Here is a 14,214-nt window from a genome sequence, read left to right on the forward strand (position 1 = left end):
GGACTATCATCTGTTGGGCTCTATGACTGGCACTACTACTACTCACTGTTATCATTTTTTGAGGTCTTCTACGTGCTAGGTTATTGTCCTGGCAATCTAATCCTCCCAAAGACTCAGTAAATGGTTCCATAATTATCCTCATTTTACCACTGAAGAAACTGAACTCTGGTTAAATAACTTGCCCAAGGTCACACAGACTTTAACTGTCAAGAGCTCAGACTTAACCCAGGCCTGACTCCAAAGCCTATACTCTGAATCACCAAGCGAGACCTATTTTAAAGGTGACCAGGTCGTGAGATATGATCTCGGCACGGACCCTTCTCCCGGATAACAAGAGAGCAGGTAGGTAGGCGGGTACTCCGTGTCCGCGCATGCCCAGACTCCGCCCAGCGCCCGGGCAGGCCACCCCGAGCCCCTTAACTGCGCAGGCGCTCTCACTCAGAAAGGCCGCTGGGTGCGGGGAACGCAGAGGCGGTGCAGGGCGGCTGGCTCGCCTCGGCGTGCAGTGCGCGTGCGTGGAGCTGGGAGCTAGGTCCTCGGAGTGGGTCGGAGATGGCGGCGGCCGACGGGGCTTTGCCGGAGGCGGCGGCTTTAGAGCAACCCGCGGAGCTGCCTGCCTTGGTGCGGGCGAGTATCGAGCGGAAGCGGCAGCGGGCATTGATGCTGCGCCAGGCCCGGCTGGCTGCCCGGCCCTACTCGGCGACGGCGGCTGCGGCTACTGGAGGTTTGGGCCGCGTCCGCGGTTTCCCCTTCCCTCTCCCCGCCTCCCCGGTCCCCAGACTGGCTCGTGCGAGCCGAGTCCCGGGGCCCGGGGGTCGCGTCAACTCCGCTGGCGTATGTGTGCAGATTCTCCCCCAGTGGGAGAGGGAATCCGCCCAGCCAGCCGCCTTGTCAAAGCGTCCTGTCCACGACCACAGAGCGTTCCTCGGTCGCACCCGGGCCTCCTGACCCCCAGCCCCGGGCCTTCTTCGCTGCACCTCGGCTGCTCAGCTTCGATTTTTCGTTTAGGGATGCAGCCGCCCCCGCCGGGAGGTGTCAGCCACTGCCAGGTGTCAGGGCCTCAGCTATCCCGGAAAGAGGAGTTAGACTAGTTCTTGATTCTGGCCTCTATACCTAGAACTAGTTGATGGAAGAGGCAGATCTTGGTGTTTGTTAGGGAGAGCTTTCAACAATTAGAGTTGCCAAAAGTGCAATGGATTGCTTCTCATGAGCTTCCCGTTACTAGAAGCGCTCAAATAGGAACTGGAAGAACGCTTACTTATGTGAAGTAGAGGAGATTCATCAATCAGAATCTCCTACTCAGCAATCAGAAGAAGGGACTGGATAGTAAACCTTTAAGATTCTAATCCATAGATTCCATGAGTCTATTTCTTGGACATGTGACCTCTGCGATTTCTTGGCAAAAACTAGATGCTCAAAACGTGTTTATTGATTGAAGTAAATTAAGGACTGATCTCTCATTGCAGATTATTCTCTTACAGAATTTGCCACTGGGGTCAACTAATAATCTTTAACAGGATACTTAAAATATAGTTTGGTTGACAGGCAGTTCTTCAGGGTTACCTCTATAACATGAAGTACTTGTGTTCCTAAAGCTCTATACTGCCCTTTGTCGAGCACAGTTTAGAGCTGTATTACTCTTTTTTATCAGCCAGATGTAGTGAGAGTGAGAAGAGTCTGAGGCTGGCAGCATGTCTTGATGTTCATACTAACACCGAAACTGCAAATTCCAGCTACTTTTGATGGTACTGGTCTCATCCTTTCTGCTTTATAGTGGTTACCTTTTATTCCTTTCTAAACTTGAGGCACGCTAGAGTCAGACAGAAAGTTCATTTGCACTGATTAATTCATAGTCATGATTCCATAAAGATTTCCAGATCTACGACATGGCTGTGGAACGGAAGGTGCAAAATAGCAAAAACTGACATTAAATTAAACTTTTGATCATGGAAAGCAAGGTAGAATGAACATTCTTTAAGATTTCTTAGGCAGTTCCCCAAGAACTGAACTGTATTGTAGCATTGTGTACAACCCACCATGTTTCAAGAGTTAGGTAAGTGCTGAGATTTTTATCTTTGTGACACTTTTATTTCATGGTACTATACAATTTTCTTTTTCTCTGTGTGCCATGACATGTGCCATGAAAGACTGAAAAAACTTGCTTAGAATACGAAGAGTGGTGCTAAGGTCCTGGGGAAACAGCAAGGCATAGCAGCAGAGAGAAATCGGACTTTGTTTTGGGCATGAGTTAGCATTGTTTAGGATCCTGCTCAAGTCATGGGCTCGACTACTCCAGCTTTCCCTCTTCTTAATTCTCATTGTGTTTACTGTCATTCCATTCATTTACTTTGCTATTTATATTACATATTCTGGTAGGTTCATTCATTTCTATCCATCCAGTTGGTACTCATGGAATGTTTACTATTTGTCAGAAGTATACAAGTAAAGGCACTCAGTCTAATGAAGGGATACAGAGAGATGAACAGGCATTATAGTGTGAGAATTGCTGTTAACAGTGGAAACAAGCTTATAATCTAATCCTTTCATTTAATAGAGGGAGAAATTGAGGCCAGAGAAGGGGAGTGACCGTAGCAGAATAAAACATATTAATCTGTCTTATTTTAATAAATGGAGGTGTAACATACTGTAAAATGTACTCATCTGAATTTTACCTATGTGAATGCTTGTGTAAACACCATAGTGATCAAGACATGTACACTTCCAGAACCTTAGAAGTTTTCCTATTGTGCCTTCCTAGTCGGTGTCCACTCTCTACTCTCAGAAGTAATACTCTTCTGACCATTTGATTGGTATTACCTATTTCCAAACTTCATGTACATTGAGTCATACAGTATCTGGCTTTTTTTGCGCAACATAGTATCTGAGAGATTCACACATTTTGTTGCATGCATTGGTAGTTTGTGCGTTTAGATGTTGTATAGATTCTTTTGTATTATGCCACAATTTTTTCCATTTTCCTTTTGGTGGCTATTTGGGTTGTTTCCACTTTGGGGCTGTTATGAATGAAACCTCTGTACACATTCTTTTTTATGTATTTTAGTGGACATACACACTCACTTCTCTTGTGTATATGCCTGGAGATGAAATTGCTGGGTCATAGGAGAGATGTAGTTATGTTAAGCTTTAGTAGATATTGCCAAACGGTGATTATATCAGTTTCCAATCTCACCAGCAAAATGGCAGTTGTGGTTGCTCCACATCCTCACACTTGGTATTGTCAGTCTTTTTCATTTTAAGCATTCTGGTGAGAGTCTAATGATACTTCATTATGGTTTTAATTTGTATTTTCCTAATGATTAGAGATAATGAGGACCTTTTCATGTGCTTTTTGGCCGTTTGGATATCCTCATTTGTGAAGTGCCTGTTCAAATCTTTTGACTGTTTTTAAAAGTTGGGTTGTCTTTTACTGACTTAGAGGATTTTATTATGTATTCTGAATGTGAGTCCTTTGTCAGATATGCATACGTTAGACCTCCATTTTCCAAGGTTTCACTTTCTGTGGCTTTAGTTACCCACAATCAACCATGGCCCAAAATATGAAACGGAAATTTCCGGGTGCACACGCGCGCGCGCACACACACACAACGCACCCCACTGCTGGAGTTCTAGCTGAGATCACCTTGCATCTTTAGATAAATTTGTGAAGAATTGACGTTTTTATAATATTGAGGCTTAAAATCCATACACAGTGTATTTCTCCATTTAAGTCCTCTTTGATTTCTCTTAGTGTTTTGTAGTTTTCAGGGCAGAGGTTGTGCACATCTCTTCCTAGGTCGTTATTTCTTAATTCTAATTGTAGATTCTTGTGGATATTTTACACACATAATTACATCATCTGTGAATAGATGCTGTTTTACTTCTTTCTTTTCATCCTTTATGCCTTTTTGGTTTTCTTGCTCTGTTAGACTAGCTGGGACCTTCAGTATAATGTTGAATAGAAGTAGTGATTGTGGACATCCTTGTGTTGTTTGAGATATATTGAATTCAAAGGAATTTTCTGTTTATGAACAAGGTAACATACAGGCTTACCTACTTCAATTGTTGACTGCTTTTACTTACTTTTGTAGGCATGGCTAATGTAAAAGCAGCCCCAAAGATAATTGACACAGGAGGAGGCTTCATTTTAGAAGAGGAAGAAGAAGAAGAACAGAAAATTGGAAAAGTTGTTCATCAACCAGGTAAAGTGAGTTTTTCAAAAATAAGTATCTAGATTGGTTATTTTGAGTAACATGCATAATTCTATGCAAAGTGATGCTAAATAATGCCATAACTACTTTAATCAGTGAGTACATTATCTTTATAAAAGTGATAAAGTTTGGCAGTTTTGCTAGTAGATTAAAAAAACAATCAAAGAAACAGCCATGCATATGGAAATGATTATTTAACTTGTGGCTGATGTACTTAGGGGTTGCTGCTCTCTGTTGTTTTATAATAGGCAGGGTTAGCCAGTATATTGATTGGTAGAATAAATACTCAAAATTATCTTGATAGGCTGAAGTGAGGCACCAGAATCCAAGAGATAACATTTAGGACATTCTTTTATTTATCTGTGGAGAAAGAAAGCAGCTTACAAAGTATAAGATAGACCAGCATAAAAAGAAGGATGTAACTATGATCTAAGGTTAGTGCTTTGGTAAATCACTTATATGTACACATATCTTCACAGTGAGGGTACTTTCACACTCTTTGGGAAAAAGATAGAAACACTTTATTTGTTCATAAGTTTGGCAGCCAACAGTGCAATATAACAGCTATTTAAAAAAAAAAAAAAAACAGACCTATTCCAGTCTTTAGTTGCAGCTACAGAAGTGTTGTGCATTCATCAATGTAAGTGGTTGCCCTGCTTTGATCTATGTGTGTCTATATTGTTGTTTGCAGAAGCTGAGACTTGACGGATTAAAATATTTGTTTTTATTTGCATCAGGGACTGGTTTTGTGGAAGACAAAACCCAGGGTGGGGTTGGGGGGTGGCTGGGGATGGTTTCAGGATGATTCAAGCATATTACATTTTATTGTGTACTTTATTTCCATTATTATTACATTGTAATATATAATGAAATAATTACACAACTCTTGCTTATGGTAGACTGCCAGTTTCTGAGTGGTAAATGTAAAAGGGAGTGACAGTTTGAAAATTATCATTGTGTTTATTTAGGAATTCCCATTATAAAGAATATTTTAAATTAGAAAACTGCACATTTTAAATGTTTTGATTAATAATGCTATGTAATAGCTTCCTAATTGGTATTTCTACCACACTTTCTCTTCATTCTAATGCATCCTGGTAAATTTTTCAAAGATACCACTTTGACTATCACTAGCCTTGTTCCAAAATTTTTAGTTTTCCTTTTGTCTATAGATATGCTTCTCTAATATTCTACAAAAAAAGCATGATTTTTTTGTTTGTTTGTTTTCTTAAAGTTTGGAGATTAGTGTGTTACAACGAAGGAGGTAAGGGAAGGCAGTGATAGGAATATTTTGAAACAAACAATTAATGACATAATGACAATTCCCCTTTTCTTTTTTTTTTTCTTTGAGACAGAGTTTCACTCTCGTTGCCCAGGCTGGAGTGCAATGGTGCAATCTCGGCTCACCGCAACCTCTGCCTCCTGGGTTCAAGCGATTCTCCTGCCTCAGCCTCCCGAGTAGCTGGGATTATAGGCATGCACCACCAGGCCCAGCTAATTTTGTACTTTTAGTAGAGACGGGGTTTCTCCATGTTGGTCAGCTGGTCTTGAGCACCCAATCTCAGGTGATCCACCCTCCTCGGCCTCCCAAAGTGCTGGGATTACAGGCGTGAGCCACTGCACCTGGCCGACAACTCCTTTTTTCTTCTTGTTGGAAATTGTGGCAGTTCTGAGAGTTGGAGCATTCAGCCTAAAGACTTCTTAGTAAAATTTATTTATTTACACACATATATATATATACATATATATATATATATATTTATTTAGAAAGAGCCTTGCTCTGTAGCCAGCCTGGAGTGCAGTGGCATGATCTTGGCTTACTGCAACCTCCACCTCCTGGGTTCAAGCGATTCTCTCACCTCAGCCTCCCAAGTAGCTGGGACTACAGGCACACACTACCATGCCTGGCTAATTTTTTTTGTTTTTGTTTTTGAGACGGAGTTTCACTCTTGTTGCCCAGGCTGGAATGCAGTGGGGCAATCTTGGCTTGCTGCAACCTCCACCTCATGGGCACAAGCGATTCTCCTGCCTCAGCATCCAGAGTAGCTGGAATTACAGGTGCCTGCCACCCAGCTAATTGACACCTGGCTGATTTTTGGATTTTTTTTGTAGAGACAGGGCTTTGCCATGTTGACCAGGCTGGTGTCGAACTCCTGGACTCAAGTGATCCACCCACCTTGGCCTCCCAAAGTGCTGGGATTATAGGTGTGAGCCACTGTGCCAGCCTTACTAATAAAATTTAAAGACTTGCTGGGAGAAACAGTTCTTACAGGATTAAGTTCCATAGCTAGGCATTTGAAGTCCTTAAATAATCTAGCTTTACTTACCTAGAGTGGTTTTTCTGTGCTGGGAGTTGAGGATACATGGCTGAATACAGCCTCTCCCCTTAAAAGAGTTTATAATCCACAAGGTGAGACAGTTGAAGAAGCTATTTGCTTTGTTGGTAGGGGGTAGAATGGAGGGAGAAAAAATTTTTTCCGTTTGGAAGTGAATTCTGTTGTTGTCTCTCTTCTGTTACCATGCTGTTTATTGCTTTTTCTTGTGCAATGTTGGTGCCCTGTCTGTAAGCAGATCCCTTTTTGCCCTACCACTCTGGGACTAATCTCTTTTGTACTTTCAGCAGTGCTGTGGTGGGCAGAATAATGGCCCCCAAAGATGTCCATGCCTTAATCACCCTGGAACCTGTGAATATATTATCCTTATCATAGCAAAAAGGACTTTGCAGATATGATTAAGGTTAAAGACCTTGACATAGGGAGAATATCCTGGGTTATTCAGGTAGACCCAATGTAAGCACACAAGTTTCCTTAAAAGTGGAAGAGGGGCCGGGCACAGTGGCTCACGCCTGTAATCCCAGCACTCTGGGAGGCCAAGGCAGGTGGATCACCTGCGGTCAGGAGTTCAAGACCAACCTGGCCAACATGGCGAAACTCTGTCTCTATTAAAAATACAAAAATTAGGGCTGGGTGCAGTGGCTCATGCCTGTAATCCCAGCACTTTGGGAGGCTGAGGTGGGTGGATCACAAGGTCAGGAGATCGAGACCAGCCTGGCCAACATGGTAAAACCCCATCTCTACTAAAAATACAAGAATTAACTGGGCATGGTGGTGCGTGCCTGTAATCCCAGCTACTTGGGAGGCTGAGGCAGCAGAATCACTTGAACCCAGGAGATGGAGGTTGCAGTGAGCTGAGATTGCGCCACTGCACTAAAACCTGAGCAACAGAGCGAGATTCCATCTCAAAAAACAAAACAAAAAACAAAAACAAAAATTATCCGGGCATGGTGGCGTGCACCTGTAATCCCAGCTACTTGGGAGGCTAAGGCAGGAGAATCGCTTGAACCCGAGAGGTGGAGGTTACACTGAGCTGAGATCGTGCCACTGCACTCCAGCCTGGGTGGCAGAGCAAGACTCCATTTCAAAAAAACAGAAAAAGTAGAAGAGGAAAGCCAAGAGTCAGAGGGACATGTGATTATGGAAGAAGTGGGTGATGCCATGTGAGAAGCCACCATTGCTGGCTATGAAGATGGAGGAAGGGGTCATGAGTCAAGGAATGCAGGCAGCCTATAGAAGCTGGAAAAGGCAAGGAGATGGATTCTTGCCTAGAGCCTCCAGAAAGGAACACAGCCCTGCCAACACCTTGATTTTAGCCTACTGAGACCCATGTCAGAATAAACTAGAGATCCGTGTGATAATAAATGTGTGTTGTTTTAAGTCACTCTGTCTGTGGTAGTTTCTTATAACTAATGTAGCACTAATACAAGTACCTTGTACATGGCTGGGATTCAGAAATACTTGTGGAATTGCTACGTTTTTTTCTTTATGTTACTTTTCTTTTTTCCTCTTTAATTTTTTTTTTTTAGATAAACATAATCAAGGTCTTATTTTGTCTTTTACTTAAATGTATTTATGTCAGGCATCGCATACATGCTGATAAGCTAATAAAATAGAGGAAAATATATTGTTCTAGTCATAAAAAAGGAAACTTAAAGAGTTCATTTTCCTTTTCTTAGGACCTGTTATGGAATTTGATTATGTAATATGCGAAGAATGTGGGAAAGAATTTATGGATTCTTATCTTATGAACCACTTTGATTTGCCAACTTGTGATAACTGCAGGTACTTATTTTAGATGGTGTTCTTAATTGCTAATGTTTATGTGTAGGTTTAGGGCAAAACAAGTTATATCTGTTTGGATTTGATATTTTAGTAATTATGAATTTCATTTTGGGTGTTTCCTAAAATTTCTATGGTTTCTATTTTGCCAAATACAGTAAATCTGTGCTTATTAAAGCTTATGATATACCCCATAAAATAGGAAGGATGCTGATGGTTCTGCCATAGAAATTTCCTTTTCTTTTTCTGCTGGCCTGTTTTTTTTTGTTTTTGTTTTTTAACGTCTCTCAGTGGCAGGCTGCTACCCCTTCTCTTCACCCAGCCCTAATGATCCCTCTATTTCTTAATTATTCCAGGGTGTGTTACATCTTGGTCAGAGGAGTGGGGCCTTCAGTGAAAGGACAGTAGCTCCGAATACCTTTTTCATTCATCTTTTGCTACCCTCATAAAGAGAATAGATGAGGAAGAACTATATTCTTCCATTCTTTTTCTTCTTATAGACTTTATCCTTTTTTTTATATCACCCAGAATAACCTTTCTCACTTCACGTGGTTCTCCTATCACTACTGTTTACTCAGCCAAATGCTGTGTTGATATCTTTTGAACATTGAAGGTCCTATCTTGGAATCTTAGTTGGCCCTCTTACCTATTCCCTGTGCTTACTTTGTCCCTACAGTCCTAAATCAACTCCTCACCTGCCTGAAGGATCTGCCCTTTCAGAGTCCCTGCTGCAGACATTGGGAGCCATCATGATTGGCTTGTTGCTGAGCGGAATCCTCGGTAGATAGAGAGGGAGATGTGGTCCCTGGTCTCATGATCAGATATATGGCTGGGAATGCTCTGGCACCACAGCTGGAACTATAGATTACAAACTCATTTCCCACCGACACAGTGGTTAAAGTCCACAGTATTGTTGTCATTCTTAAAGGCCAGTATAGCTTTTGGGAACTGAAACACTACATAGAATTTTATTTCCAAGAGAAAATGGAAGCAACTCTTGTGCCAGTTTAAAGAAAGTTGTGAATATATTACCTTGCCATAGCAAAAGGACTTTGCAGATATGATTAAGGTTAAAGACCTCGAGATGGGGAGATTATCCTGGGTTATCCAGGTAGACCGAATACAAGCACATGAGCTTTCTTAGAAGTGGAAGAGGAAAGCTGAGAGTCAGAGGGACATGCAATTAGTGAAGAAGTGAGTGATGCAATGTGAGAAGCCATCATCACTGGCTGTCAAAGTGGAAGGAGGGGGTCATGTGTTCAGGAATGCAGGTGGCCTCTAGAAGCTAGAAAAGGCAAGGAGATGGATTTTTACCTAGTGCCTCCAGAAAGGAACGTGGTCCTGCCAACACCTTGAAAAGTCTGGAAACATTACACTTTTATATTTAATCATAATCAGGAACACAGTCCTCCATTCTTTTTCAACATCGTCAAAGATGATAGTTTTAGTACCATATAGTCTACATGTCTCCTGTTAGTTTATACTTCTGAATTATTTAGCTTTTGTATAGCTCTTCCCAGTTTTAACTTTTATGTTTTTGTGATAGAATCCTCTGATAGAACCTTTGATTTCTCCCCTCCCTGATCTGTACCTGCTCTTTAGTGTTTACCATTTCAGTAAAGCCAGCTTTATTCACTGGCTATGTCTCCACTCTCCTGTGTGTATTAATTCCAAACCTGTTTGGCTCTAGGTTCACCATATCCTGAATTCATCGGCATCTCATCCTCTCCCACTGCTGCCTTAGTCTAGGCCACCATCAGCTCTTGCCTGGACCACTGCAGTAGTGTTCTAACTGGTCTCTCCCCCATTACCCCTTTCGCACCCCTAGGGTCTCCTTTTCATATAGTATTTTGCTCAGAACCTTCTAGTAGTTTCTAACCATTGTCTTCACCATTGCTTGCAAAGTCCTGACTGTCTCTGACTGTATCTCCCACCACTCCTCACCATCGCTTACTTCAGGTCTTCTAGTTACACTGGTCCTCTTGCTGTAAGCTCTCTGCAAAATACACCCCTGCCCTAGAGCCTTTTCCCTTGCTGTTCCCTTTGCTAGGAATGTTTTTTTCTCTAGATAATGTAACTTACCAGAATAAGTAAAAGATAAAAGTATTTTTCTGTTAGAATTCTTATGTTGCTAATTTAACCATGAGAGTTGCAGGAAAAAGTATTTTATATGTCCTTTTTGCTGTGTGTGCCCCTAAGTTGCTGGGCTATTTGCAAACTTAGCTTATTTAAAATAACTAATTTATATAATGGACTTAATCTGTTTTCAGAGATGCTGATGATAAACACAAGCTTATAACCAAAACAGAGGCAAAACAAGAATATCTTCTGAAAGACTGTGATTTAGAAAAAAGAGAGCCACCTCTTAAATTTATTGTGAAGAAGAATCCACATCATTCACAATGGGGTGATATGAAACTCTACTTAAAGTTACAGGTCTCTAATAAGTTGTATTTATTATTTTTCACTCTGGTAAATTCTTAATAACAAACTAGTCATAATTAGTTTGGCTTTTGCTTACAGAGTGTGGAAAAACTCTTTTCCCTAGTTTTGCATATGCTTCACAGTCATGTATAATGACATTTAATAACATGTTTTCTCATTTTGCTTTTTTTTTTTTTTTTTTTTCCAAACAATAAGGTCTCACTCTGTCACTCAGGCTGGAGTGCAGTGGTCAGATCATGGCTCACTGCAGCCTTGACCTCCCGGGCTCAGGTAATCCTTCCACCTCAGCCTTCTGAGTAGCACCTGGCTAGTTTTTTGTATTTTTTGTAGAGATGGGGTTTTACCATATTGCCCAGGCTGGTCTCGAACTCCAGGGCTCAAGTGATCCTCCTGCTTTGGCCTCGCAAAGTGCTGGGATTACAGGCATGAGCCGCCACGCCTGGCCTCATTTTGCTTCTAATATGGCACTTTGAAACAAACCTGTTGCTATTGGGTGATGTTAAGAGTACAATTTGGAAACTAAAAAAGGTTGGAATGGGAGTCAGGCCCTGTTTCCTTACCCTCTTTCACCTCCATCTCCCACCAAAAAAGAAATATTTAAAAAAAAGAAAAATTTCAGGAATTTCATAAATACCTAAAATCTAACTCTACCCATCTGGAATGCTAGCGAGTGTCCATATAGCTCTATAATCTCAGAGCAGGTCGTCTCAACTCCACTTGCTGCAGATGGGTTATAGGTGTGCCAAGACGGTGATCCACTTAGTGGCTAGGACTGCTAGTGCCCAGGCCAGTTTCTGAGTCACAAGCAGCCTCCTGTATCTACCTCAGAGTGGTACAAATATTGTAATATTCTTTTTGTGCTGTTAGCTTAAAATATTGGGAGGCATTGCTTTAGAGCACAGTTTGAATATATACTATACTAGAAAATCCCATATCTCCAAATAAAATTAAGAAGCCATATTGTAAAACAAAACGTGTACTGAATTTCATTAAATACTAAGATTCTGTTGATTAGAACATTCACTATTGTTTTATGTACCATTAAATATTTTTAAATGCCGCTGATTAAAATCAACATACGCTTTCTTATTGCTTGATGCTTTTATTTTATACTTGGTGAAATAGTGCCATTAGACTTTATTATAGTTTGTCATATATCACGACTTTTGCACACATAAAAGGGAAAATGCAAGTGCAAAAGACTTACGAAGGTATTCCTAAACTTTACATTCAGAGTCCAATTCTTCTGCACCACTTTTTGACTCAGAGTTGTTAAAGTACCATTAAGTGCATTGGTGATGCAGCATTTTCAGGGATGTTAAATTGCGGAAAACGTGATGTCTCAGAATATACGAAATATGAGTATATCACTTGATTATGTTAAATTTGAGTTTGGCTACGCTGATTAATATTATGGTCCTTTTAACATATTGTGAGAGGTATCCTGAGCATAATTCTTAGTGTGTAAATTCTCTTAAAATCTAAGTAAATACTATAAAGAGTAAAGGTATATAATGTAAAGTTTTAAAAGTAGAATGAAGACTTTTTACATCACTTGGTACCAAAATTAAAAAAAAATATATCCTGCAGATCAGAAGTCAAGTCGATAGAGACAATTATTGATCTTGAAGGAGATGAGTAGTAGTAATTGGTAATTTCCTGCGGTTGGAGATTTTTGGAGATGACCTCATATTTAGGTCTGATGTGGCTAATCTGTCAACAAACTGTTTCTTTGGTGAGCCCACCACAGTTGATCAAACTCACTGACCACGTGTACTTTTGATTCCTGTGACAATACAGTCAGGACAACTTTTCTATTTATAATCTAATTCAGCATACGTTTACTGACAGTTTCATAGGTTTAGATAGATGTTTTATTAGAGTTGTTTCTGATCATTAATATTTAAAATCTTTAAATTTCTAATAAGTATTTATAAATTTATACTTGAGTTAGATCATTCTTTGGTACCTTTGGATTTGACAGTTAGAACTATAATATTTCGCAAGTCTGAATCACAACTTATTTAAATATGGATTTTGTGTTGTAGATTGTGAAGAGGTCTCTTGAAGTTTGGGGTAGTCAAGAAGCATTAGAAGAAGCAAAGGAAGTCCGACAGGAAAACCGAGAAAAAATGAAACAGAAGAAATTTGATAAAAAAGTAAAAGGTAGATGGCCACATTTTATATCGTGAAGGATTGTGTTTTACCATTTTGCAAAAAGCCTTTAACTAGATTCTTCCTGTTTAATGTCACCAATAGATTGGAATGTGTTTTTTAGAGGTTGAAAAAAATGAAAGTTTGCCCTCAGTATGTTGGTCTTCAAGGCACTAAGCTCAAACCTCACAGTACGACATTTCTGAAAAGCATGTACGTCATCATCTTAAAGTGAATCATGTTTTTATATAGGAAAAATGTGAGGATCAGGAGTGGTATCACTGGTCAAGGATTTGGCATCAATTAAATCTTAAGTATGATCAACAGGTGTGTTATAAAAAACACACCTACCAACAATCCCCTCTAATTGCTTAAAATGAAAAGCCATGCCCTAAGTCTTAGTCATCTAATTCAGCAGCTAGAAGGAACTTTTATTTTATATATGACCAAAAGACCCAGAAAGGTGGAGTGACTTGTTACATAGTTATTGGCAGAGTTGGGACTGGAAGCAGGCTTTTTTGACTGAAAGTCTCCATGAAGTAGTCATTTCTCTATCCATGCATCTGTCTTTGCATGCATTCCCTTGTCCATCTATCGCTGCATTAATTTGTCCCTGTTATCCATCCAGGTATGTATGTCTGTTAAGTCTGTCTGTATGTTCATCCATCCATCCATCCATCCATCAATGCATCCAGTATTTACTAAGTGTCAACTATGTGCCAGGCACTGTGCTAACATAAATTCTGGAGTCAGAGTTTGTCAGGAGAGAAACTTAAAATCGTGCAAGTGTGCTAGGTACCATGATAGTGAACGTGCGGTGCTGCAGGAGCACAGAGGTCACTTTGTGCTCTATCACAGAATCCCTAAAAGAGTCTTAAAAAAGGAAACATACATGTTCTTCATGCAGTAATTATGCAGAGTCCCACTGTAGTGTACAGTGTGTAGAGATAACACATACTTTATGTATATATTCGGTTTGATATATATACTAAATTAATTCATTGAAAGTGAATGTCCTATCCATATAATTTTGCTCATGTTTTTAGGATTCATAAGTGGTTTTGGAGAGTGAATAAGATAAGGTCAGATGTCTTAAAAACAAAAAAGCAAAACCAAAAATTGAATGTAAGCCTTCCTTGTTGTGAGGAACACAAGTTGTTGTAATCCTTCTCATTGTGAGGATTTGTTTTTCCTTTGTCATTACAAGTGTAATTCAGTTACAGTGCAGAAAAGAGAATTACAAAGAGCTCTTATTGCATGATTTTCTACTCAGAGACAATCATCAGCAACAT

At 40.2% G+C, this 14,214-nt stretch overlaps 1 protein-coding gene across 7 annotated transcripts in view; it reads left to right on the forward strand.

The window, feature by feature from the left end:
- Positions 1–373: 373 nt before the first annotated feature.
- The window catches only part of XPA (XPA, DNA damage recognition and repair factor), a 61,548-nt gene continuing 47,707 nt past the window's right edge, over positions 374–14,214 (forward strand). For all 7 annotated transcript variants that reach the window (XR_010148900.1, XR_682334.5, XR_682335.5 and 4 more), the window contains exons 1-5: positions 374–724; positions 4,089–4,199; positions 8,221–8,326; positions 10,594–10,759; positions 12,817–12,934. Coding sequence is in view for 4 of the 7 variants with exons in the window: in XM_054658341.2 (XP_054514316.1) it covers positions 553–724; positions 4,089–4,199; positions 8,221–8,326; positions 10,594–10,759; positions 12,817–12,934 (673 nt within the window). In the remaining 3 variants the exon portion in view is untranslated. The remainder of the gene's footprint in view (positions 725–4,088; positions 4,200–8,220; positions 8,327–10,593; positions 10,760–12,816; positions 12,935–14,214) is intronic.

This window comes from Pan troglodytes, chromosome 11 (genome assembly GCF_028858775.2).
Source record: "Pan troglodytes isolate AG18354 chromosome 11, NHGRI_mPanTro3-v2.0_pri, whole genome shotgun sequence".
Classification (NCBI taxonomy): Eukaryota; Metazoa; Chordata; class Mammalia; order Primates; family Hominidae; genus Pan; species Pan troglodytes.